This window comes from Rhinoraja longicauda, chromosome 12 (assembly GCF_053455715.1).
Source record: "Rhinoraja longicauda isolate Sanriku21f chromosome 12, sRhiLon1.1, whole genome shotgun sequence".
NCBI classification, from domain to species: Eukaryota; Metazoa; Chordata; class Chondrichthyes; order Rajiformes; family Arhynchobatidae; genus Rhinoraja; species Rhinoraja longicauda.
Genome location: NC_135964.1, coordinates 4,933,905 through 4,961,643, shown reverse-complemented (window position 1 = coordinate 4,961,643; position 27,739 = coordinate 4,933,905). Strand labels below are relative to the sequence as shown.

The 27,739-nt window shown below is 41.2% G+C and overlaps 2 protein-coding genes across 6 annotated transcripts in view; one reads left to right on the top strand and one right to left on the bottom strand.

Moving 5' to 3' along the window:
- LOC144598669 (uncharacterized) overlaps positions 1-5,811 on the bottom strand; it is a 28,304-nt gene extending 22,493 nt beyond the window's left edge. For 2 of the 3 annotated variants that reach the window (XM_078408916.1, XM_078408917.1), the window contains exon 1: positions 157-285. In XM_078408916.1, coding sequence (XP_078265042.1) covers positions 157-165 — 9 coding nt within the window. In that variant the 5' untranslated portion in view covers positions 166-285. Of the gene's footprint in view, positions 1-156; positions 286-5,586 lie in introns of those variants that run through there. The other variant, XM_078408918.1, reaches the window with a different exon arrangement.
- Positions 5,632-26,811, top strand: klhl15 (kelch-like family member 15). Of its 3 annotated transcripts, none has more exons than XM_078408913.1 (4): positions 5,632-5,895; positions 8,105-8,226; positions 16,256-16,967; positions 22,612-26,811. In XM_078408913.1, exons 1-4 carry the CDS (start codon positions 5,887-5,889, stop codon positions 23,719-23,721), a joined length of 1,953 nt encoding a protein of 650 aa, XP_078265039.1. In that variant the 5' UTR covers positions 5,632-5,886; the 3' UTR covers positions 23,722-26,811. The 3 variants fall into 3 exon arrangements, with proteins under 3 accessions (XP_078265039.1, XP_078265041.1, XP_078265038.1); XM_078408915.1 differs by lacking the exon at positions 5,632-5,895 and adding an exon at positions 5,957-6,153; XM_078408912.1 differs by lacking the exon at positions 5,632-5,895 and adding an exon at positions 6,649-6,864.
- Positions 26,812-27,739: the final 928 nt, after the last annotated feature.

Here is a 27,739-nt window from a genome sequence, read left to right as displayed (position 1 = left end):
CAGCATCTGTGGAGGGAGGTGTTCAGGTGATGATGATGTTCGGGACCGTGTGAGCTGTGTTTCTCGGCCAGTGTCCGAGTGGAGAGGAGCCGGGGCTGATGCCTTGGTCTTGTGGCGCCGGGCCGGGCCGGGCCACGCAGGGCCATGTGCGGTTACCTCGCTCATCACTGCACCGCCGGGTTTCCGCACTCTCTTCCACAAGCCGCAACAAAAGGAATACCAATGCCAAGTATTTTCGAAACGCGCGTCTGAGACGGTTCGCACCCCCGACCCCCGCCCCCTAACTTTGTCCGCTCGGAGTTACTGTAGATGGCGACCGTTGCCGGGGAAACCCACACGCAATATACGTCGCGAATGACGAGCGGCGCGCCGTGCCGTCGCTGTGGCAACCGGGTTCCCCGCGCCCGCGCCGCAGCGCCGCCTGGGGGAAACCCTCACCCTGGCTGCAGGCAATGCAACAAGTGCTGTCTCACCCTGGCCGTACGCAATGCCTCACCCTGGCTGTACGCAATGCCTCACCCTGGCTGCAGGCAATGCCTCACCTGACTGCACGCAATGCACAGGCGCTGCCTCACCCTGGCTGCAGGCAATGCAACGGGCGCTGCCTGTCTCACCGTGTGTAATGACAGGCGGTGGTACTGTGTGGTGGGAATAACGGACAGAGATATGTGGAGTGATAGTGACAGACTTAGTACTGGAATTTAAATTATCATTGGTCATAGAAATAACAGACAATAATGGTAGGATTGGAGAAGGCAGACAATTAGGAACCAGTGTAGGAAGGAACTGCAGATGTTGTTTTACACCGAAGATAGACACAAAATGCTGCAGTAACTCAGCGGGACAGGCAGCATCTCTGGAGAAAAGGAATGGGTGACGATTCGAGTTGAGACCCTTCTTCAGACCCAAGGGGTCTCAACCCGAAATGTTCTCCTTTCCTTCTCTCCAGAGATGCTGCCTGTCCCGCTGAGGTACTCCGCCCTCCCCCCAGAGACCGTTGGGGTCCCTGGACAGAGTTAATGGAAGAGCTATAGGGACAGGTGTTGCAGGGGAAGGTATCTGGGAAGGGGGTGGTTTGGGTGGGAAGGGATGAGTTAGCCAGGGAGTTGCAGAGGGAACGGTCTCTGCGGAAAGCAGAAAGGGGTGGAGATTGGAAGATGTGAATAGTGGTGGGATCCCGTTGGAGGTGGCAAAAATGTTGGAGGATTAACTGATGTATGCGATGGCTGATGGGGTGAAAGGTGAAGACTAGGAGGAGTTTGTCCCTGTTGTGACTGGGGGGAGGGGGAGCAAGAGAAGAGCTGTGGGAAACTTTCCCCAGTATACTCAAGTTTCTAAGAAAAAGGACAACTGTACTCAGAAGTACTGCTCCCAGCGCAGCACCACAGCCCAATATCAGTTCTCCAAAAGATCAATGGCGCTTCTCCTTATTGATTCCTTCGAACAATGATTGGTACACCATGTTTCTGCTGTAAAATAACATCATGATTCTTCAAATGTGATGCGCTTTACTAAAATGATGCTGATTACCACTTAAACTGTTATCTTTACACACGTAATTTTTCAGATCATTACTTAGAATTGATTTCATTATTTTGCTAGTTGCTAATATAATATTAATGAATACTAGACAAAGTGGACCTGTTGGGCCCAAACTCTCCTGCATTGGTGCAGCACCCTGTCCTCCCCTCCCTTCCCTCTCTCCTCAACCCTCCCCTCTCCCTTCTCTCCTTCCACTCCCCTCCTTTTAAACTTTAAAATGTGAATAACTTTAAAAATATAACACCGATTTCAATAAAACTACTTGCATTATCACTAAAGTGACAATGGTGAGTAAGGTGGGCCTAAAATTGTCGTGCTATCGTGTACCGTTTTGGCTGAAGTTCAGTCACAAACAAGATAACAAACAAGAGTTTATATAGATATTATAAGAAAATAACTGCAGATGCTGGTACAAAGCAAGCTCCCTGACCTGCTGAGTTACTCCAGCATTTTGTGAATAGTATATAGATATAATCATTCTATTTTTGTTGCATTGCCTTTGTAAAAATCTCATGTAGACATTCTTTGAAACCAGTGGAACCTCCATTGACTCACTCACTGAGTTCCATTATCTTTATGCCCATTTTGCATTGAGGAAACAACATGGTTCAGGTCACATTTATTGAACCTACGAGTGTAACCATAAAAACAAGACAGTTTTACACAGAACACTTTTTTAATGAATATACTTAGCAACGAATCATTTACTTCGTTAAATGTGTTTCCTCCCTAGTTTCAACCCAGTCTGCATCCCTGAAGATAACAATTCCAGGATAACGTAGAAATAAGAAACTATAGATATGGGTTTCCAAAGAAAGACGACACAACGTGTTGGAGTAACTCAGCGGGTCAGGCAGCATTTCTGGAGAACATGGATCCCCCTCTCTTTCCTCCTACATTCCTTGCTCTTGCTTCACAATTTGCAACTCTTCAATCCTTTTTCTCATATCTGTCTTTCACCTCTGGCTTTTGTCCAACCATCTGCCTTTCAAAAGCTACCCTCACTGGTATCCGCCTGAGTCTGAAGAAGGGTCTCGACCCGAAACATCACCCATTCTTTCTCTCCAGAGATGCTGCCTGGAGGGACAGGACAACACCAGGCAAGCAATATGTGTAAGAAAGAACTGCAGATGCTGGTTTAAATCGAAGGTAGACACAAAATGCTGGATTAACTCATAGCTGATCACTGCCTCCTAATTCCATTTTCCTGCCTTCTCCCCATAACCCTTGACACGAATGAATGAATGAATTAATAAGTTTATTGGCTAAGAATGTACACCAACAAGGAATGTGCCTTGGTGCTCCGCCAACAACACGAACATATAGTAAACAATTAACAATAAAGCATAAAACATTGAAACATTAAGAATACAACGTTACGGTTACGTTAAAGAGACTACACATTGCCACAGAGGGCTGTGGAGGCATAGACAAATTCTTGATTACAACGGGTGAGAATGGATTTGATCAGCTGAGAAGGTTGTTGGCTGCAACCGTCCCCCCATTGATGAACTCTACACTGCAAGGGCCAAGATGTGAGCGGGCAAGATCATCTCTGACCCCTCTCACCCTGGCCACAAACTCTTTGAAGCACTTCCCTTTGGTAGACAACTCCAGACTGTCAAAGCCGCCACAGGCAGGCATAAAAAGATTTTTTCCGCAAGTAGTAGTATTACTCAATAACCAAAAGCCTGTAGTCTCTTTAACGTAACCGTAAGGTTGTATTCTTAATGTTTCAATGTTTTATGCTTTATTGTTAATTGTTTACTGTATGTTCGTGTTGTTACTTGCAAGCGGAGCACCAGGGCACATTCCTTGTATGTGTACATATTAATTCATTCATTCATTCGTGTCAAGGGTTATGGGGAGAAGGCAGGAAAATGGGATTAGGAGGCAGTGATCAGCTATGATTGAATGGCTGAATGGCCTAGTTTTACTCCTATCACATGTGTGAACAAGCATTTGCAATAAGGAGGGGTGGGGGGAGAGGGGGTAGGGAAGCTGCTGGGATGAAGGGTCTCGACCCAAAATGTCACCCATTCCTTCTCTCTGGAGATGCTGTCTGTCCCACTGAGTTACTCCAACATTTGTGTCTATGATTCTAGACGATCTTGTTTGTCATTGGAAATAAAGCCCATCAGGTGAGTTCACCTTGCTGTGTGTATGACTCTATGACAAACTCATGTAGCAGTAGTTAAAAACTATTGGCACCAAGGACATAAGAATTTAAACAAAATAACTGTCCATTTTTTTTCCTACAGATTCTGGGCAACAAAGATGGAATGCCGAAATGAAGACCAGGAAGAAATTGCCCAAGATTAATTCAAGATCATGTTGCAAGACCAAGATGGTGATGGAAATCCAAAGAATTCTCTTTCCTATCCTTCAATTGCAGTTGCTAAAGCTAGTTGATTATCAATGTTCTTCTAGGCTTCATACCACTTGTGTGATAACAGCTACGACGAAGACATGCAATTTCAAATGCTGTATTTAAAGGTCCGGTCTAAACGAAAATGAGGAGACAATGTGTTTGCAAAGAATGAAGAATTCGGAAACAAAGAACTGCAGATGCTGGTTTACAAAAAAGACACAAAGTGCTGGAGGAACTCAGTGGGTCAGACAGTATCTTTAGAGAACATGAATAGGTGATATTTCGGGTAGAGATCGTCAGTCTGATTGTGATGATGGGGTTGGAAAGAAAACTGGTAGAAAAGTGGGAGCAGGACAAAGCCTGGCAAGTGATAGGTGGATAGCGATAGGTGGACAGGTGAGGGGTAGTTTGTTTGGCAGATGGTTGGACAAAGACCAGAGATAAAAAGACGAAGTGCAAGATAAGGATAGAAGAAGTGTGAATTATAAAGCCAAAGGAAGGAATATACGTGGAAGGGCACAGGAAAAGCGGGAAGGGTAGAAATGGGGATGAATCCAAGTGGGGCACAGGGACGAGAGGGGAAATAGGATGGGGGGGTGGTGAGAAGGGGTGGGTATTATCTGTAGGTTAGTTTATAACATGAATAGGTGATGTTTCAGGGCGGGTTCCTTTTATAGCATGAATTAGGTGACATTTCAGACCAGGAGCCTTTGGGTTAGGACCCTTTTATCACATGCATAGGTGACATTTCAGATCGGGAGCTTTTTATAACTTGAATAGGTGAATAGATGAATTTAGGAATGTCATGGTCTATGCCAGATTTGCTGCTGCGTCAGGGTATGGTCTGGAGCAGTGAGTAAAATAAATCTGGGTTGGAGGTGGTCTATAAGCTGAGGCCTGAATTCAGTGGATTAAAAAGTCTAATCATTAATCAATCATTTGAAGAATGATGAGCAGTTACACATTTGACTACAATCTGCCACGTGCATCATCTTATCCCTCACTTTTCCTACTCCATCGTAGAAACATAGACAATATAGACCATTTGGCCCTTCGAGCCAGCACTGCCATTCACTGTGATCATGGCTGATCATCCATGATTCCTTGATTCAACTGGCCCCTAGAGCTCTATCTATCTCTCTTTTAAATTCATCCCGTGAATTGGCCTCCACAGCCATCTGTGGCAGAAAATTCCACAAATTCACCACTCTCTGGGTGGAAAAGTTTCTTCTCACCTCAGTTTTAAATGGCCTCCCCATTATTCTTAGACCGTGTGGCCCCTGGTTCTGGACTCCCCCAACATTGGGGACATTTTTCCTGTATCAATTTAACTTGCAAGCATGAACATTCTTGCTTTTCCTCCATTCAACTGCTGTCCATCCCAAAGATAAATAGAGCAGAGCAAGATAGACCACTCGACCCTAAAGACCGTAGTATGTCATGGCGCCATTTTAGTAGGCTAAAACTTGCAGAAACATTTAAAAAGAAAAATAACAAAAACCTGTGAGTTGATGGATGAGATATATTCTGCATTTTAATGGTATCACCACACATACTGTCCGTCCCCCCACGACCCTGATTAGTATCACCACACATACTGTCCGTCCCCACCCTCCCCCACGACCCTGATTGCACTGCGAGAGGCGCCATAGCGGACGGCGGGGTTTGCCTACTAAAATGGCGGCCGTTCCGTTACGCTTCTTCAGTATGGGCGATGTCGGCGGAGCGGTTCATCTTGCTCCCTTAGTATCTTTGGTCCATCCTGACATGTTTCAAGAGATCTCTGAGGCTGGCATCAAATGTACCGCGTCCACGGAGTGAACTTGTTGCTGAAGCCGCGGCGGCGGCGGCATGGATGTGTCCGGAAGCGCCTCCTGTTGTTGTGGTCCGGCTGCCGGTAGTGACGCGCGGCGGGCTGGGCTGGGCAGGTCCGGGCCGGGCTGAGCCGGGCCGAGCGGGTCGGTGGAGGAGAAATGGCGGCGGTGGGTTGGAGCTGACACTCAGTTTGGGGGGTGGTGGGTGGGAGGGGGGAAGGGAGGGAACGGTCGGCCGGCCGCCGTTGGCTTCGTTGGCGGTCAAGCGCGCAGTGAAGCCGAGCGTGGAGAGGGAGGGGTACAGGAGGAGTGCTGAGCACAGGGATAGATATAGATAGCCCCCTCATGGTCCGCGGTTAGGAGGAGCTAGGGTCGCGTTGTGTGGAGGAGCGGCGGCGGCGGCGGCAGCAGCAGCTACTGATGTCGGTGAGTGGGCTGCAGCGGCCGGCGGCCAAGTCTTGCTTTTTTCAACCGAAACCCGCCTAAGTGAAATAGAATTAAGGTGCCCTGTTCTTTTCCCATTCGCAACGCCGCATGCCATCGCTTCACCTGAAGAAGAAAGAGATCCGAGGAGGGTTGTTAAACGTGACAAGTTAAAATATATATATAAAGCCCCTTCTTTGCCCTGACTCTGGTGCTCCCCACGGGTTGTGTTGTACGTATTTAAAATGAAAGTTTGTTGAGGTCGACCGTTGAAGTATTTTAAGAAATAAAACGCTAGATTATAACCGAATCTCGCGTTTTATTTCTTAAAATATCCCAAGATTAAATAACCCCTCTAGAACGTGTTTCTTTTGAATGATTGTGATTCAAGACATAAGTGATCACCACAGCGTTTAATAATTTCAGAAAAACACGAAGAGATGTTGAAGACTGGTTGTGAACGGTTAGGCTATGATATTTCCCTTTGCTATCCTGAAGTACATATCCTTGGCAGAGCTTTTCACTGTACCTCGGTACACGTGACAATAAACTCAACTGCATTGAACAGAACTGTTTTATCACAACAACAATACTGTAACCTTTCTCCCCCCATCCCAACAATCAGTCTGAAGAAGGGTCTGAATTTTCACCTATCCCTGTTCTCCAAAGATGCTGCCGAACCCAGCAGTGATGACCCTGCAGGTTTCTCAAAAGGTATTAAGACACGCCATGTAAATCCCAAATGCCCTTGAACGTGGCATTGTGTTTTTATAGTCTGCATACGCATAATTATTGTCAGCATGCTGCTTGCATCCTATCATGTATATATGAAGGTTAAAATGGTGTTCATGCAGTGTTCATTTTTTAATTTTCTTAATGATCACGAGTAAGCCAGAACTTTTATTAAATGACTATTAAATACAACTGCAAACAATGAAGAATATTAGATGGAAATAAGCTGAATTGGTATAGCTTGAGTCAGGTGACTAAAGTGTTTCTTCATGTGTTTCTTTAAAAACGTACAATAGTTTAAGTGCAACGATTCATCAAGCATCCAAATTAACAGTACGCAACTCAGCTCAGCCTATTCCCCAACTTCAATGAAATCTGATTGTAAAGAGGAGGAACAAGGAACTGCAGATGCTCAGTTGGTATAAGAAAATAACTGCAGATGCTGGTACAAATCGAAGGTATTTATTCACAAAATGCTGGAGTAACTCAGCAGGTCAGGCAACATCTCGGGAGAGAAGGAATGGGCGACGTTTCGGGTCGAGACCCTTTGATCCGAAACGTCGCCCATTCCTTCTCTCCCGAGATGCTGCCTGACCTGCTGAGTTACTCCAGCATTTTGTGAATAAATACCTTCACAGATGCTCAGTTGGGTAGGCAGGATCTCTGGAGGACATAGGGTCGGGTCGGGACCCTTCAGACTGATTGTAGTATGGGAGAGAAAGCTGGAAAAGAGGTGAGGTCAAGTCATTTGCTTTTGGCCACTCCATGTTCCTGCCTAGCACTGATAACATTTTGCCCCCTCCTTATCACAAACTATTAAACTTTTGTCTTAAAAATATTCAAAGAAATTGCCTCATCAGTTTTAAAAGGATGGGACCTTATTTTTTAACTGGTCTGTAGTTCTGCATATGGATATTATAGCTTTATGACTTTTAAGATTCTTAAATTGGTTACAGATCGGCTTGAGTTTCCATGTGATTTTTGTTTTAGTTGATCTGCTTGCTACTCTATTTCATTTCTAGATAAGGGAGTAAAAAGGCACATACGCAAGGTATGAAATGTCTGTAAACCCAGGTATGAAACCCGTAGTACGGACAAGGAGAAAAGAATAAGTTACAAAAGCATGGGTTTTTTTCTCTAGTAGGAATCATTAAAACCTAGCCATGTGAATTAAACTAAGGAAATATTTGCAAACTTATTTAAATTTTCTCTTCCAATGCAGGAGCCGTTTGCTAGCGTGGAGCCTCTTTTAGGCAGGAGCACGGGACGGTCAGGTCTGAGGACCCCGTCGCGAATTCTGTCAATGTCACTACATACGCCAACAGACGGTGCACTTCCAGCAAGGTGAGATAACTATGCTGGATATTTCCTGTGTGTCTTTACATTACTAGCAGCCCTGGCACGAACTGATAGTTATTTACTACGTGCTCTTGCGGCAGCTGGAAACCATGGCTCTTGATGCTGTTGCCTTGCTCCACCTTGGATGGTCCTTTGGGATTGAGGATGACTTGCTACTCAGCTCCCTGTGGTAAAACGTAAGGAGATGGGAAATCAAGTAACTGCAAATAACATGATTCAATGTATATGGGTTTTTGTGTATCAAATGTGAATATGTGTAGTATTTTTTAGCTTTCTGACCTATTTGAGTCCGTCAACGACAGAGGTTAAAGATTAAAAATGCATTCTTTTTGTTGATTAGTCCCCGTAGAGATCAGATGTTGTATAAGGAAATCTGGGTGCATCTATTTTTATCATTTGCCAATTTGTAAAAGTACCATCAGATGCTTTTTTTGGGGGGTGGGGCAACAAAGTGATAGCATCATGGGTTTTTTTCTCACCAATACTACATGTTCCAGGGTAGAGCGATGGCTAAAAACATTAAAAACCGAGAATGAAAGAATTGTTCTTGGCCTCTTCGAGACAACCTAGTCTTAACGATTCTGTTAGGATGGTGTGCACCCTCCAAATTCATGCCTAATATGGGCGCTGGCAAAAGGTGAAGAACTAGACGAATCCTGCAGAAGAATGCACAATGTTTTGCAAGTAGGCTGGTTAGCAAATAGAGTTGATTTTATTTTAGAAATTAAAAATCATTATAGCCAAATTAATTAGAATAGAAAAGTGCCAAAAATAGTAAAATCTGCCATGAATTTGGAGAGCAGAGTATATCTTTAAAATAGAATGGAAAAAATCAAAGGGCGCAAGGAAAACTGGCTTTGGAAAATATGAAATTGAAATTGGGTCCTTCATTGCCAGAGAATTTGGTGAGAATACATGTGAAACACCAGATACAATTTTGGTCTCTTTATTTCTGTAAAGATATACTAATTTTGGTAATCTTGCAGAGGGTTCAATAGATTGATTCCTGGGGTGGAAGGCGTTGTTTTATGAGCAAGATGAATATACTTGACTGATGGTATGAGAGTTTAGAGCAACAAAACCTAAGATTCAGAGGTAGCTTGACAAGGTTGGTATTAAGAGAACCTCTCCCATAATGTCAACAAGACCAAGGAAATAGCGATTGACTTCAGGACACACCCTAGTCTACTTTGGCACCAAAGAGACATGGTCAATAGGTTTAAGGACCTAGGATTGAATGTCACCTGCAGTTTGCCCTGGACCAGCCACATCAATGCTATGGCCAAGAAAGCACATCGATGCCTCTACCTCTTTAGAAGGGTTGGGAAGTTTGGCATGTCCCAAACAAAGTTTGCCAACTTCTACAGATACTTCTTAGAAAGCATCCTATCGGGATGCATCACAGCTTGGTTTGGGAACAGCTCCATCCAAAACCACAAGAAATTGCAGAGGGTTATGGACAGGGCCCACTCCATCTCCCAAACAAGCCTGCCTTCCATTGACTCCATCTGCACTTCACTCTGCCATGGTAAAGCCACCACCACAATCAAGGACCAGTCTCACTCCCTCTTCTCCCCTCCCATCGGGCAGGTAATACAGAAGTTTGAAAATGTATACGCCCAGGTTCAGGAACAGTTTCTTCCCAGTTATCAGACAACAGAGTACAGTCCTCACCTCCCATATACTTTATTTGAGCTATCTTTAATCAGACTTCAATGTTATATCTTTGTTATAAAATGTTATACCCCTTTTCCATTGTCTGTGCACTGTGGACAGCTTGATTGTATTTATGTATAGTATTTGCTGGATTGCAAGCAAACAAAGGCTTTTCACTTTACCTTGGTACACTTGGCAATGATAAACTAAACTCAATACTTGATAGAGGAATCTAGAATGGGGAAATATACTCTCAGGATGAAGGGACTAACATTTAAGAAGGGACATTCATTGGGACGTGAAATATTATGTTCAAAGCTGAGAGATTTTTGAGCTGTTGGGGAATCAAAGGAATCAGTTGGGGCCAACAACCAGATTAGCCACGATCTGATTGAATGGTTAAATTGAGTTGGAAGAATTCTTAAATATTTTTATTACTAAAGCAAGATGATGCTGAATGACATGTGATAATTTCAGGAGTATAGGGCAGGTCGTTCCAAGCAGCAAATTGTAGTAATGGTTTTGAAGACTTTGAAATACCAAATATCATTTTACAGGGATGACGTAATGGTGTAGTTATGATTTAAAAAGGAGATAGTGTTCTAGCTACAAGGTTAAGGTGGCAACCTTGTAGCTCCACTAAGATATGTTTCATTGGATGCATTGTGAAAGTCTAAACACTTATGAATTAGGCGAATGTTATGGTTCCTACTGGAACATTTGGGGAAGGCTAGATTTTTACACCCAGATGGAATAGGATATTAAAATGCCTATTAAATCGAAGTTATTAAATTTCACAACAATTCATTTCATGGAAAAAATAGAATTCAGATTTATACTGATGTTGTCTATATTGCCTATAGTTGCAATGATCCAAATGATCACTTTTCGTGCAAAATATGTATGCATGCAGTAATTACTGTGCTCTGCTAAGCACAAGTCAATAACTTGTGTAAATGCTAGAGATCAATTTAATCTTTAAAGAACAGATTTACTGTTTGATTGTAGGATAACATATTTTTTTAATCTGTTCTGTATTGTAAACTTTAATGATAATTGCTAATTGATGCAACATTGAAAACTTATGATGAAATGACATAACTATACAAGAACAACAACCTTTTCCTAGCTGAGGCGACCCACATTCTGTTTCCTGTCCCTGGTTGGAAGAGAGAACCCTAAAGGGCCTGTCGCACTTTAGACGATTTTAAGGCGACTGCTGGTGACTAGGCTGTCGCCGACAGTTCACCGGGTGTCGCGGGCATGATCGTTTGGAGTCTTCCAACAATCGTCATGGATCTCAGCGCGTCGCTGAGAAATCATCTGGAGTGAAATTTCTCGGCGACAGCTGGCTTGTCGCCAGGTATCGTTGTTTATTGCGGGTGCTGTCGCATGCTGTCCCCAGGTTTGCTAGGTTCTCTTAGATGCATTTAGAAGCACATAATATTAAAATAAGTAAAGTCATTTCAAAATACCATAAAATGCTTGTGTTTAACCAATTTACTTACCGTCGGGACATTTTACAGGTAGATTGGAGGCGACAGTTTGACGGTCAGGTAAGCGTGGGAATTTCGCGATGTTTATGGCCGTCAGCCATTACATTTAAAGTGGGCTCCCAACCCAGATATGCAACCCAGAAACCAGATATGCATCTCCCGTACATTTTCAAAGAATGCCCACACACTTTTCACAAAAATCCACTTAACCACTTAAATCTTTATTTTTTTTAAATACTGCTATTAGTAAACTGGAAGTAAATCCAGTTTATTCCTTGTTACAGTGATGCTTGTTTTTTTAAGTAACCCATACAAGATGTTATAGTTCAAAACTCTCAAGTACTTACTGACTTGTCAGTGATTTCAGCGAAAATTAGGACGCCGGAGAAGCATTGACAGCGTGGGAATTTTGCGATGTTTCCGAAGGCGCTGTAATCTTGACCTGACATTGTCGGCATTGTCGTGGTCATTGTCGTAGGGTAAAAGAAAATTTTGGCGATCTGCTACGACTCTGACAGTCGCCGGCTGTCGCCTAAAAAATCGCCTAAGTGGGACAGGCCCTTTAGTTTTTCATAGCCGCTGAAACAGCAGTTCGGAAATCAACAATTTGAAATAATTCTCATCAGAAACTGACTATTTCAACGGTAATAATCCATTTTGAACAGGTTTGGAGATCAGGATGTAATTTTGAATTGTGCAAATTGTTTTACAGTAGAGTTAATGGAATAGTCGTTAGTAATATTCAGGAGTTTAGTAAGATGTATATAAAAGTTAATAGTTTTAGGCCTTATTAGAAAGACTGCTTTGGTTCTCTAGATGTAAAAATGTACAGTTTATCACTGTTAAAGCCATTGCCTTTTTTTTGTGATTTAGCAGCAAAGAAAGTACACGCCTTTAAGAAAGCAAAAATGGAAAAAGCAATGAAGATGATTTCTTTGGTAAATTAATGGATGGAAGTGGAGGTCAATTCACTTCTGATGCTAGACGTGGGAGGAGTTGGCTGCGCCTAACGGCTGCGGCTCTCTGGCAGTCTGTTGTCTTTTTTTCTTTTTTTTTGTTTGTGTCGGTGTTGGGATGGTTTTTGTTTCTGTTTTTGGCTGTGTATGTGTGGTGGGGGTGTGGGGTGGGGTGTGGGGGGGTGGGGTGGGGGGGTGGGGCGGGGGGAAACCTTTATTTTATTAGGTCTCTTCCCCGGGGCGCGGCTCGGCTGCGGGCCTTAACATTGCCGGCGCAGCTCGGCTGCGGGACGTTTCAGTGCCCGGTGCGGCTCGGCTGCGGGCCTTAACATTGCCGGCGCAGCTCGGCTGCGGGACGTTTCAGTGCCCGGTGCGGCTCGGCTGCGGGCCTTAACATTGCCGGCGCAGCTCGGCCGCGGGACGTTTCAGTGCCCGGTGCGGCTCGGCCGCTGGACTTAACATCGCCCGGTGCGGCCGCGGGACGTTTCAGTGCCCGGTGCGGCTCGGCCGCGGGACGTTTCAGTGCCCGGTGCGGCTCGGCCGCTGGACTTAACATCGCCCGGTGTGGCCGCGGGACGTTTCAGTGCCCGGTGTGGCCGCGGGACGTTTCAGTGCCCGGTGCGGCTCGGCCGCTGGACGTTTCAATGCCCGGTGCGGCTTGGCCGCTGGACTTAACATCGCCCGGTGTGGCCGCGGGACGTTTCAGTGCCCGGTGCGGCTTGGCCGCTGGACTTAACATCGTCAGCGCTGTTCGGCCGCGGGACGTTTCAGTGCCCGGTGCGGCTCGGCCGTTGGACTTAACATCGCCCGGTGTGGCCGCGGGACGTTTCGGTGCCCGGGGCGGCTCGGCCGGGGGGCCTTCCATCCCCTTGCGGGGGCTGTGCGTGTCGTTTGCCTCGGTAGGGGTCGAGCTGCCTGTCCGTGGGTGCGGGGGGAAGAGAGGGGAAGTTTTGTTGCCTCCATCACAGTGAGGGGGTGTTTGGAGTCACTGTGATGGATGTTTGTGTTGGGGTCGGGTGTCCTGTGTTCTTTTCTTTTTGCTGTATTTTGTGTGACTGCTGAAATTTCGCTCGGTGTTGTGCCGAGTGACAATAAAGTGTTGTTATGTTATGTTATGTTAGACAAAAATACCTCCTTGCTTTTTGCAGCGGCTTGCTTAGGATAACAACTGTTTAATAATTAAAATTACAGCAAATTTGTTATTTTCTTTTCAGATGAAGCAATGTCTGTTGTTTGTCGTGGTTTAGGATCAAACTTTTTTTCTGGCTCTTGGTAAATTGCAATCACTTTTTAAAATTCCCACTGCACTATCCCAATGTTTGATTACTAATATTCAAGTTTAAAACTGAAATATTAATGCATTATTGAAATTAATGCATTATTAACATTTTCTTTACACATTTAAAAATGTCCTAATTCACAGATTTTGGTACTGATCTTAAATCCTAGAACAGGTACATTGCTTTCTGCAGCAACTGGAACATTTAAACGTTGGGAACTGCAGGTACCGGTTTTGGAAAAAGAGGGACCCGGTGGCACAGCAAAAGAGTTGCTGCCTTGATAGCGCCTAAGACTCTGGTTCAATCCTAACTACAGATGTTATTTGTACGGAGTTTGTACGTTCTTCCCGTGACCTGCGTGGGTTTTTTCTGGTGCTCTGGTTTCCTCCTACACTCCGAAGACGTATAGGTTTGTAGGCTAATTGGCTTGGTAAAATTATAAATTGTCCCTGGTGTGTGTAGGGTAGTGCCAGTGTGTGGGGATTGCTGATTGGTGAGGACTCATAGGTAGAGGGTTTGTTTCTGCACTGTATCTCTAAACTAAACTCAGTGGTCCAGGCAGCATTTCTGGAGAACATGGATAGGCAATATTCCATAGGGTCAGCTAAATAATTGAGAAACCTGTGTCAAGCTTAAAATCTTATTAACTTTCAATTGGAATAGCTGGCCAGAATCAACAGCTTTAAGATAAGTGTGTGATGCTGATATTCGATCCTTTTCTTGTTGTCTGGTAAATTTGCTAATTGTGATTGAGATCATGCTGAATCTGTGAAACTTATCTCAGCTGGGACTCCAACTTATTGCCATTCTTTAACAGCTATTTTAGAACTGTGCAGATGTCGATACTGCGCTTAACCACAGTGCTCATTGAGTGAATAGCCAACCAACTTGCAACCGAAGTTCATATATGCCCTTAAGAAGAGGAGGCAGAGGGTGATCTCTAAATATCACCCTCTTCAATGTTAAATAAATAAATTACTGAAAGACATATCGTAATGTTTGTGGGAAGGGAGCAAGGGCTGGCAGTTACCAAAGATGAGGGGCATGGAGGTCCTCCAAAATTTAGCAGCATATAAGGTCATATTAATTATTGTTATTTTAGCTCCTGTTCCCCACTTGCCAGCAGGCCTGATTGGGGAAAATGGGCCAGAAAGCAAACAGTAAAAACTCACAACTAATGGAATCTGCAGCAGGCAAAGAATTGGGGCAGAGTGAATCTTCTACCAGGTGTGGTGATGAGATCAGAGAAGTAAACATCAGCCTGTTCTGGGTGCTGTGCCAATCCTTGGGAACATTTCTTCAGCCGGCATTACATTTCAATGCTTGTGAAAAATCTAAGGAACTGAGCCTTGGTAACGTTACAATGGTGTTCTATTTTCCTTCAGTGGAAGCCCCCAAGCACCAGCAGCTAGACAGGAATTGGTTGAGGTTGCATATTATCTATTTATCATTTTGTCTCTGATCCTCTCCCATCCTTCAGTAGGGGTTTGGAGATTTTAGCACCCTTGAGTTTCTTTTAGAAAATGACTGATGGGGATTTCAGGAGAGTACACCTTCCGTGGTAATTCGAAGGAGCAATTAAACAATTTATGTGTGATTATTCAGGATATTTTTGCATTGTAGCTAGCTGCTCCTTTGGGATGTGTTCTGTAATTACTTTTCAGTACATCAAGAAAGGCACATGGTCCACTTACTGTGTTGAAATATCACTAATGTCAACATGTAGGTTTGATTGTCATCACCCCACTAGTAATCTGGCAAGCACCTTATCTGATCTTCATTATCATGTGATTAATTTGAATAGAATAAATACAATTCATTTGAGTGTTGAAATATTCCAGTTCTGGTGCTAAAATTGTGATTACTATAAACACACTGACGGTGAACTCCATCTATATTGATAATGAGCCATCTGAATACAAACTGGTGATGGCACTGAAATGAGCATTAAACCTGCAAATGACAGCGATAACAAGTACTTTAGATGCAAACTGATGACAATAATGAACTGTTGATGAAAACTGATGTTACTCTTGAATTTATTTTTGATATTTGACAATCAAATTAGTTGCTGATATTAAGCCAATGAGAATTGTGGTTTGCTTATGTTTAAAAACATTTCCTACTTTAATTGAATACTGCAGCATGGCACAGAATTAATGTAAAATACCTAAAATGTAATGACAATAGACAATAGGTGCAGGAGAAGGCCATTCGGCCCTTCGAGCCAGCACCGCCATTCAATGTGATCATGGCTGATCATTCTCAATCAGTACCCCGTTCCTGCCTTCTCCCCATACCCCCTGACTCCGCTATCCTTAAGAGCTCTATCTAGCTCTCTCTTGAATGCATTCAGAGAATTGGCCTCCACTGGCTTCTGAGGCAGAGAATTCCACAGATTCACAACTCTCTGACTGAAAAGGTTTTTCCTCACTAGCTGAAATTAGTAATTACAACCACTACCTACACTTGAAATGTACTTACTACTGCAGAGGTTTCAAAGAACACCATGATTTGGTAATATTCTCTGAAAAAAGGGGAACTGGGGTAAACCAATAATTCTATAAATTCCTTAATTTTATTTCACCTTGATGCACATTAATATTCAATGTTTTGTTTGTTTCAGGGTATTAATGGATGGGAACGTGGATGTGTACAACTCTTCTGTTCATGACTCCTGCGTCTCTTCAGGGTTTAAAACCCTATACGAGGAGGGATTATTATTTGATGTCACCCTGATTATTGAGGATCACCAGTTTCAGGCTCACAAGGCACTGTTGGCTACACAGAGTGACTACTTTCGAATAATGTTCACAGCTGACATGAGGGAACGGGACCAGAACAAGATTCACCTTAAAGGACTCACTCCAACGGGCTTTAGTCATGTCCTACAGTTTATGTATTATGGCTCCATTGAACTGAACATGAGCACTGTCCATGAGATCCTCCAGGCAGCCATGTATGTCCAGTTAACTGAGGTGGTGAAATTCTGCTGTTCCTTCCTGTTGTCAAAAATCTGCTTGGACAACTGTGCAGAAATCATGCGACTTTTAGATGATTTCAGTGTTAATATAGACGGTATCCAAGAACAACTGGACAAGTTCCTGCTCGAGAATTTCGTACCACTCATGTCCCGTGCTGATTTTCTGTCGTACCTGAGCGTTGAGAAGCTCTTGGCATGTTTGGAAAATGATCAACTGAGCCGATTCCCAGAGATCGAGCTCTTTGAGGCAGCACAGGCCTGGCTGCGGCATGACAGGAGCCGTTGGAGGCACACAGATGCCATTGTTCAAAATGTCAGGTTTTGTCTGATGAATACAGCAAACGTTTTGGAAAAGGTTAGTATGTTTGAAAGCAGTAACCAAGTTACACCTCTGGGGCAAGACCATTGAATACTGTGAAGAAATTATCAGTCAGGACCTATTTATTCTTTGCTTTAGTTAGCTTGATTTATTATAATTAGCAATTAGTCTTTGCCGCATTTCACTTTTTAGCTAGTGCTGATTATAAAAGATTCTGGTATCAAGGTGATGGAATGTGAAGACTTTTTTTGATGAAATCTAAGAATATTGTTTGAAATACTTTGGTCCAGCATTTTATAACTGATTTCTGATTCATATTCTTGGGGAGGCAGATAGATTTTTTTAAATGGTATTTCAGTGTGTTTTTATTTCCTAGTTTTTATAGCAAATGCTCAGCTTTAATCTTCTTATCAACCTGGAAGGATTCCCATTTTTGATTCATTCTTGGTTGTGAATGACAGTACAAACACCCTGGTTTATTGAGAAGTGAATTCTAGCAAGCCTTTTGGCCACTGATATTTTTTGTGCTTTGATATTTTATATTTTCACTACTTGGAACTGGGATTGAAGGAATTGGGTGTTTATCACCTACACTTGGAAATGTTATGAGCCAGTATAATGTGGAGGCAAAGACAAATAAACAATTATGGGCTAAGAGTCAGAATCGCTTCACATGAGTGATAATTGAATATGAAATCTATATAGGCTCTTGGTTTTGGTTGGTTCATCTAAATTTGATGGATTACTGGCATTTAAACTTTTTGTGAAACCAGTTGAACTAGAATTAATTTTCCAAATTTTCAAAACAGCATTGCTCGACAACAGTCATTTAATCTTTATTCTTCTGTAGTTTGGTGTCATGGGGCACCTCTGGGAAGTGAGCTCTTGTATGTTTATTTCTTAAACTCAAATCTAGCAGAGTCTTTGCAAGTGTCGCCATTTTGAACATGAACTTTTGCCAAGCACATCTACTTTGAAACTGTTTAGGTACTTTGGTTAGAATTGGGAAGCTGTCAACAAACTGTAGAAGCTACTGTATATGTTTATCATAGTCTTGTGAATTCAGAAGAAACAAATGAATCTACATGCCCAAAACCTTTGAATTGAGACTGGGATCTCACATCGGGTTCTTTCCGGAAAGGAAAATGCACCTTGCATTTGAATTTATTCCAATTCGTGCACAAACAATTTAATACAATTCCACTCCCCAACAAAATGGAGTTGAATATAACTGCAAATGTAAATTCAGCTGAAAGGTACAATGGAGCTCACTTAAGGTTACTTTTTCTGTGCCAGGTGACGCATTTCCTACAACCATGGGTAGCTTTGCTGTGGATTTTGAGGATTGGTTTGCTGAATGTGCTTTTTGCTTTCTCCTCCCTCCTATTGAATTGTCAGCAATGGCCATGTAATTGGAGATATGCTGAGAGAAAAGGCCTGCTTTTGCCGTTCTTCCCACTTCCCAGTCCCACTCCCATCCTTTGGCACCTGAAGCTAACAGTTCTAAGGATCCAGCCTGGTGTAAAGTTTTCTATTCCTCAAAGAAAACCAGTTGATTCACAAATTTTATAGTATCCTCTGCCAACCTTTTTTTAAACCAACCTTCATCAGCCGTGGTCAGTTTGAGTTTTGTTGTCCAGACAAGACAATTTGACTTGTGCAACTCAAGTGACCAACAGGGTAGTTTTGGGTGAAACTTCTTGTATTAAATTGATTACTAGAGGCAACACAAAGCTCAGTTTGGTGCTTCAGTGTTACATTTAAACAGTCTGTTTGATAAAGACATGTACCCTGTGGATCTTGAGCTTTGATGAGCTTGTTGTAGCCATTGATGCACCATTGATGCACCATCAAACACTGAGCAATGTGGCTGCTTATCTGCAGAGAATAGGATCAGCTATTTATTTCCTCATTCTAAGCAAAACCATTGGAGAATATTTGGATCAAAGCTAGAATTCATACGAACAAAAGAGACTTGGGGTTAACGCCAATCCACAGTAGTTATCAATGGGTGATACTTGTTACCGCTTCTGTTTTTGCAAGATTTGCTGATTTGGTAAGGCGAAGGAAGCAGAATAATGGTGCTCATGTTAGCGACTGTAATTGTCATCCATCTTGTATGTGAAAATGTACACTTGTGATATTGATATAATTACAGAAACCTTCTTGAGCAAAAGAGATGTTTTCTGGTTTTTGTTTGGTGTTATTATTTGGGGGGGGGGGGAAAGGCACAGGACACACACCTTTACTCTAATACAGCTCACCTTTTGCAGTAACACACCAGCCGTGTGGCGTGGACTGATACTTCCAGCACACAACACAATGTGGAGAGCAATTATACTGGGGATACCATCCTAGCCTGTAACTTTGTGCATTTATTTGTAAATAAAATGCAAGCTGTAAGAATGATCAGAGAGCACAATGATTTGCACAAACTTTAATATGATTGGCCAGAGGTTTGCGGAAGAAAGGCATAAAGCCATAGTCTTTCAATTTAGAACTTCTATGAATCATAAAGAAGGATTTATTTTTCTGTTTGATTTACTTTTCTTCACTACTCCAGAATTCATTGATTGACAAGGAGGATTATTTCCTTGTGGTGCTGTCCAGATAACACATGCCAAACGTAAATTCTATCCTGCAGTTTAACTTTGAGTAGATTTACTTTGAGTAGTGGATGTTACTTGATAGTGTGTTTAAAATTGGGCTTATTAAAAAATACATCAAAGGTGTTTTCCTTCCACACACACAATACTTCAATTTAGTTGGGTCAAGTAAAAACATATCAAAATGAAGCACAACCAGAGCTGCCTGTGTTGACTGAGCATCCTAACACTTTTGCAAGAATTATATTACTACTCGTTCAAATGGAACATAATTAGATACTACAGCCATTGGCAATTATAATATTTGGGCATTTTACATTTTCTGCTGTGCATCTGTGCTAAGTCAGGATGATGTGCTTCATTATTCAATCTTTACCATGGCTCTATTATTTTCCTTCCATTTTAGATGCCTGTATTGTAAGTATTATATTTGACCTATTTCAGGGTAAATCTGGTGAAAACCAGCAACACCAGAGGCAATGTTTTGCTATTAGAAGTGTTGTGCTTTTTAACTAGTGAAGTAGATTGGTTACTGATTTGCACTTTTATAGTTTTCTTTTCACCTTATTGTTTTCAGCATCGCACCCTATCAAAAATCAACTGTGCTTCTATTGTGACCAGTGGTATTAATCTTGGGTTTTGTCGACTCGGGTGTACTGGTACTTATTAATTTGAATGGTTAAGTTCTGAAGCCAGGGACATTATGGATGGCTTGGAGTTGAAATAAAGGATCTTGATAAATCAGTTTCAATGTTTTATAAATCGAAGACTTAAAATGACGTTTCCATGATCTTTAGATTCCACACCATGTAAATGCATCTGAGACGATGGTTACATTTTTTCTTTGATTTCTTTTATCCTTTAAATGTAATTCCATAAGAGAGTAGCATATCTTGTGACCCACCCTTTAGTGCATTGGTGTTGTGGAAAACTTTAAACAAGCCAGTGATTGAGAGCCACAGTTCTAAGATAGTTCCAACTTATTTTTATACAATAGTAGACTTTTTATCTGGGCCCTGACCTTTCAGGTGGAGAGTAATGGTTGGGACGTAATTGTGCTTTTAAAATTGGTATTGTGCAGTGGCTGTCACTAGTAAGCCTGGCATGTATTTAATGCCCTTCCCTGGAGAAGGTGGCTGTAGGTCTCTAATCCAAGTGGTGAAAGTATGGAATTCCAGAACCTTTACCTAGTGACAATGAAGTCAGATATTTTCATATTACAATGCGGGGGTGCTTTATGTAAAAACTAAAATTTATGCTCAGTGTATAAATATGCAACATGAATGAGTAAGGGGTTTACCAAAATATTAAAGGGTTATTTTCCACTGACTCGGTTTCTTGAGCCAAGATCAATCAGGGTCTCAGTTTTTTATAAATATCAATTTGTCTTTGCTGGAAACTAAGAGCACAAGGACGTCAGGTGAGGATGGGTAATAAGTAAACTGATGTTGATGTTTGACGGTTTCTGCTATCTCGCTTCAGACTGAGGGATTTTGGGAGAGGTGCTGGCGTCAACAGTATCGGCCTAATTTCAATGAGGAGGAGAGGGAAATTGCAAGTGTGTATTGATATCCTCCCATCTGTCGTTAGACTTGTCTGTCTTTATTTGGTTAAATGTTGATTGATTTTATGTTTTATATATTTTCAACATTGAGTTTGAACATTGAGTGTTAATTTGCAGAAATGCCAGCCAGGTGGAAAATGTGCACATACTTGCACATTTTCTAAAAAAAAGTTCCAAACGTTTTTATTCTGCAATAATTTGAATAATAAAGAATTGTATAAAGTTCTGTGTTTGAATTTTGTATTATTTCTTGTTTTAAAGAATTAGATTTAATGTGACTTTTGTTTTAAAGCTAGTTCCTGCATTCTACCTCAGTGAGGGTTTTGGGCAAAGATTGCATTACAATCACAAGTCTTTTTTTTTTTTTAATTATTAAAATGAGAAGCGCTGATTCATGTAAGATGCCACTTGAAATGTGTGTTTTTTTAAAAAAGACTTTGATAATAGTGGAAGTCCAATGCATTTTTCTATCAGTAACAACGTCAACAGGTGTATTTTTTTGAGGTGATCCATTCCCTTTCCCACAGATTTTGCACTGTGCTACGAGTCCTGCTCAATATCAAAATGAAGTCCAGCATTGTCCTGTGATCTTTGGAATATATCAGCCTGAATCACTCAATTTGAGCTTGATGGGGAGAATAATTGTAGTTGTGTTTTAAAAAGAAAAAAATTGATCTTGCATGAAAACAATTGCACTTTGAGCATCCCCAATTAAACAGAGATCCAGTGAAACACTTTTTCTTCTCTTTCAATTTTAATTATCCCAGGTTAAGTTGAAGTGCTCTGCCGATTGATATTTCTTTATGGAAAAAAATTCAACATCATGGTGAATTGATAACGGAATAATAATAAAAGAAGGCTATAAAGTTAACAATGATATCAAACTATCAATGTCCTGATCTAAGGCAAAGATATTCATCTTGATCTTTTATAATTGAGGAAATAATGAGCCTAACATTAATATAAATTGTGTACCACATCTGCTCATCATGATACATCCATACGTTTTGTGTTGTCAGATTTCAATTTTCCACTCTTGACTAGTTTCATTTGTAAAGCAACAAAATAATTTCTGCTTTCTGTGGTAGTTCCATGTTACCACACAGGAACTACCTGTGACTTTGGAACTACCACACAGACTTTGGTGTAATGTATGTATTGTGTAATTACATTTTTTGGGGCTAATTGTGCACCTTTACTTGTGTATAGTTTATTCTGCATTGCTATTGCTACCTAAAGTGTGAAAGCTGGATTGCAATGTTGAATAATTGAAATATATCTTAGATTTAGCCTAAGATTATGTAGCCATTGTAGCCATGAAGCCTACACTTTTGGTGGATGGCTGCAATGTTAATTGTTTGGACACAGATTTGCTATTCTTAATCATTATAGCTATGTTAGGATGTTTAACCAGAACTGAACTGATTGCAGCAGGAGTGCATTATTTGTAGTTAATTCTACCAATTTCTATCAGTGTCACCATATTATTATACCTTCTGATTTTTCTCAGGTAAAAACATCCGAATTTTATCGTTACTCACGGCAGCTTCGTTTTGAGGTTGAGCAGGCTTTAAGCTACTTTCAGAACATGAATCAGCAACCACTCTTGGAGATGAAGTCTAATCGCATTCGCTCCGCCAAGGCACAGACAGCGGTTTTTCGAGGGATGATTGGGCATAGCATGGTGAACAGCAAGATTCTACTGCTGCACAGGCCCCGGGTTTGGTGGGAACTGGAGGGTCCACAAGTACCACTGCGACCTGATTGTCTTTCAGTTGTGAATAACTTTGTATTCTTGTTGGGAGGGGAGGAGCTGGGTCCTGATGGCGAATTTCATGCCTCATCCAAAGTCTTCCGCTATGATCCTCGACAAAATTCCTGGCTGAGAATGTCGGACATGTCTGTCCCACGATCTGAGTTTGCTGTTGGCATCATTGGAAAATACGTCTATGCGGTGGCAGGCAGGACAAGAGATGAAACCTTTTACTCAACTGAGCGTTACGATATCACGCAAAACAAATGGGAATTTATTGATCCGTATCCAGTTAATAAATATGGCCATGAGGGAACAGTTCTCAACAGTAAGCTCTACATTACGGGTGGGATAATGTCCTCTTCAACCTCCAAGCAAGTGTGTGTTTTTGATCCCAGTAAAGAAGGCACTGTGGAACAGCGGACGAGGAGAACGCAAGTGGTTACAACTTGCTGGGAGAACAAGGCTAAAATGAATTATGCACGCTGCTTTCATAAAATGATTGCCCACAATGGGAAGCTTTATGTTTTTGGTGGTGTGTGTGTAATTTTACGTGCATCTTTTGAGTCCCAAGGCTGCCCATCAACAGAGGTTTATAATCCTGATTCTGACCAATGGACCATCTTGGCATCAATGCCCATCGGGAGAAGTGGACATGGCGTGGCAGTTGTTGAAAAGCAGATCATTGTCCTTGGCGGTCTTTGTTACAATGGCCAATACAGTGACTCTATCCTTACCTTCGATCCAGAAGAAAATAAATGGAAAGAAGATGAATATCCAAGGATGCCTTGCAAACTCGATGGCCTACAAGTCTGTAGCCTTTCCTTTCCTGACTTTGTGCTGGAGCATGTTCGGCGATGTACCTAAAGCATTGCTGTGGCTATATGACGCTAATCAACTAGGAAAGGGAAACCATGATTTTGTTAAACATTTGGGGGGAGCAAATTATACAGTATTGTAAAGATATTGCCCTTGGAAAAATAAGGTGCCAAAAGAAATGCAATTCAGAATGGTTTGTCAAAAATCCATAACTGATGTCATCAGTTTAATTAATGTTAATGAGGAAATTTACATTTGTATAACTTGACAAGTTGCCCATTCACTTCCTTGCACTCTGAGTACCATCACCCAAGAGTTTAGCAGCTATGTCCATTTTTGAAACTTATTTATTAGGTTTTTCCTATGTTTCTTTGCATTTTTTATCAATAACTTTGGCCTTTTATCTAAAAATGTGAATTGTTGCATCATAAACAATTTTTATCCTGATCATTTTATGCTATTTATTGTATTTTACTGATTTAGTCTGTGGTGCTACTAAAGATCCAACTCCTTGTTGCAAAAATAGTTTGGAAATGACCTTGAAATAAAAACTGAAAATGATGGCAACATTCAATTAGTTAGACGGCACCTGTGGAAAGGCATGCAGAGTTCATGTTTTAGGTTGAAGCCTTTCATCAAGGGGGGAAAAACAAGTTAGTTACAGATTTCAGAGAGAATTGTGGGCGGGATAGCTAGGAGGTTGTCATCTTTTGTTCAGTTTCTCTCCTATCGACTGTCCCAGTGACCAGATTACCTCGAATATTTATCCCCATAACAACTCCAGCTTTGCATTTTCAGAGAGGTTCCCTGTGCTCTGTCCATTTGCTCTTTTTTCCTACCATTCCTCGTTAAAAGTAATCAGCTTTCTCTCTTCCCCAGTACTGGCAAAGGGTCTTCAACATGAGATTTCTGCAATTTCTATTTCCACAAATGCTGCCTGACCTGCTGAGTGTTTCGAGCATTTCCTGTTTCCATTTCAGATTTTCGGTTTCTGCAATTTTCATGCAGAAAATTATTTTATTGTGCAAATAGATCAGTATTTTAGAGATTATGGGTACAGGCTGATTTTTAGGGTGTGGTAGGACATTAAGGTGGGATCTACCAGCTGAGAGAATCAATTGATTGTTTTGTGAACATTAAAATCTTTTGAAGGAAGTGTTTAGTTTCTTTTGACTAATCTTGTGCTTTCCAAATTTAGTCTTGGCCGTGCCCTTTTAATTAGGTGCAGTTTTTTTTTGTCACTTTTATTTGTAATGTAATTATTTTAGAGTCGAGTATAGCTTTCAAAACCCTTCCGAATATTCTAGCTCCAACTACACAAACTAATTTAAGAAAGGGTTGCTGGGAAATCCTTCACTAAGTCACTGCAAAGTCTTTTATTTGTTTAAATTTTATCATCTTTGTGTGAAATGAGGGTTTTGAAATAATAGGATACATTTTCAGTAGAATTGCAGGCGTTGAGTCAATATTTCCAATGTGGATATGTGTGCAAATGAACTGTTTGTGTGGTGAAAACACTGGAAAGGAATCTTTCAAAAGGAAATAAAAATGTTCTGTTATAAGAACTGTTTTTTAATGCATGTATATTTTACCACCATCTCCATGTAATCATTTATTCCAGAATGGACAGGAAACAATTTGCAGATTTTCCAGGGACTGAAAAATATATCTTGCACATTTGTAATACTTTGTTTCTCTTTTATAACCTCTAAAACCTATTTAAAAATATTAGACACGTTTACCATTTTAACTCTCCTGGAAACCAAAAAAGCAAGTTGTTTAATTGTAAACATTAAAAAAAATTAAAGGGACAGAAAGTGTAAAAAGTTTGCTTTGTAAATACTGAATCCTATTTTTCACTGAGCATAAAGCAATGCATTAAGTTTTCAAATAAAATGTATTTAGTTAGCTATAGTCTTGAAAATGTATGTGATGGAAATTTAGAGTATTTAAGAAAACCATGATTTATTACCTTAACATACCGTTGTTACAGCAATGAAGCTGTCTACATTAAAGGCCGCTACTGTACGATGGCATTGTGAACGAGCTACATTCATCATCCATGTCACTTTACAACGCGTTCTAGTCTGTAAGTTGACCATTGCAAACCACCACGTTTGTTTTATGAATTCCATTTCCAATGAAAAAAGGTAATCTTCTAGACAGCATCCATGTGTAAATTATCAATTATTTTTTAGTACAATCTCCATACTGATTTTTTCTTAAATTGGAAAAACTGTAGGTCTGGCAGCAAAAGTCAACATGTTGGTTCTCTGTTCTTCATCAGAACTATTTCTATCATCTGCAGTTTTCTTTCAATGTGTATACTGAGTAGCTTTTTTTATTTGAAGCTTTAAAATAAATCTAGCTAACAAAAGATTAAAAGAAAGCATAGTGTGGTGGGCAATGCAGTTAAACCAATCTGAAAACATTGAGACCTTGAATCTGACAGAAGTTTTTTTTGTAGGTAACGTGTTTGTGTCTGAAATCATGTCCCCTATGCTGGGTTTTAACAATTTTACAATCTTGCAGTAGACAATTATGTGCATGGTTTTGGAAACTGTGACTGGATATTCAAACTGATGTCCCAGGGATTACAAGTGCCTGTATTTCTAAACTAAATCAGAGATTATGACCAGTCCACAAGGATTCATTTAGTACTTGGTTTTGTTCTTTGGGGTCATGGAAAGCACAGCAAGGTGAAAACTTCTGTAATAACAAGGTCTCGTGTAAAAGGGAGATGTTTATACATTTGAAGCAGATCATTCTTGGAACTTTTCAGTTAAAGTACAAGAAGAAAATTAGTTAAAATCCATAGCAATTTAGATTTTTGTTCTTCAATGTAAAGTTTAGCACTCTCTGGCCACTGTGCCACTGACCAGCTGTTCTGGTGTTGAACACCACCTTTACCAGAAAGAACAGATAGCAACATTTTCAATCTAAGGCAGACCCAAGTTGAAATTAATTTGCATATCTGATCGAATGTTCATGTGTTATTATTTATGTTAACTGATATCTTCACTGGCAGACTTGGACTCATTTCAGTAGAGTACAATAATACTTCAAATACCCATTTAATCAGTGCAAAAAAATATTTTGTGACTTTTTAGAGCGGAAGATATTTGTAACAAAATGTAAAAAGTGTTAAATAAAAGAATTGTCTTTTAAAATTGACTCATTTTATTTGTCAGTGTCACTCGAGTGATTGGATATGAAAACTCTCAATTGCTTTAATCCTGTAAACAGTAATTTGTGGGGAAAAAATCACTGAAGGTAGTATTTGTAGTTTTACCCATTTAGTTTGAGGACATAATCTGGTTAAATATGCCTTCTATTTTTATCTATCAATGGACATCTGCGAATATTTTCAAATAAGTAAGGAATGACAGCACCCTAGGTACTATTTGTGCAGTTCTTTTCATCTTGTAAAAATCGACTGTTTGTAAAGCAATATACAGTTTGAATACTTGTAAAACTAGGCACTGGCATTGGTAGAAAAATACCAAGATTCCATGAACTTTTATGCAGGATTAGTGTGTAATGGGCACTTGATTGAGAACAGATTGGGGGAGTCCAGAACAAGGGGCCACAGTTTAAGAATAAGGGGTAGGCCATTTAGAACTGAGATGAGGAAAAACTTTTTCAGTCAGAGAGTTGTGAATCTGTGGAATTCTCTGCCTCAGAAGGCAGTGGAGGCCAATTCTCTGAATGCATTCAAGAGAGAGCTAGATAGAGCTCTTAAGGATAGCGGAGTCAGGGGGTATGGGGAGAAGGCGGGAACGGGGTACTGATTGAGAATGATCAGCCATGATCACATTGAATGGCGGTGCTGGCTCGAAGGGCCGAATGGCCTCCTCCTGCACCTATTGTCAGATGGGGGAGGGGGCTGAAAGTATGTTGTATGGCTCTGATTTTGAATGTTTGATTTTCTGAGGATAACTTTGAGAATTTAATAAGCGTTTCTAATATGCAGTAGTTTTCTGTAGCATATTGACAATTGTTTGGGTGTGACCCATTAATCCCTACCTCCAGTTGTGGCCAGTTTAAACAAATCCTTGTTTTTTCA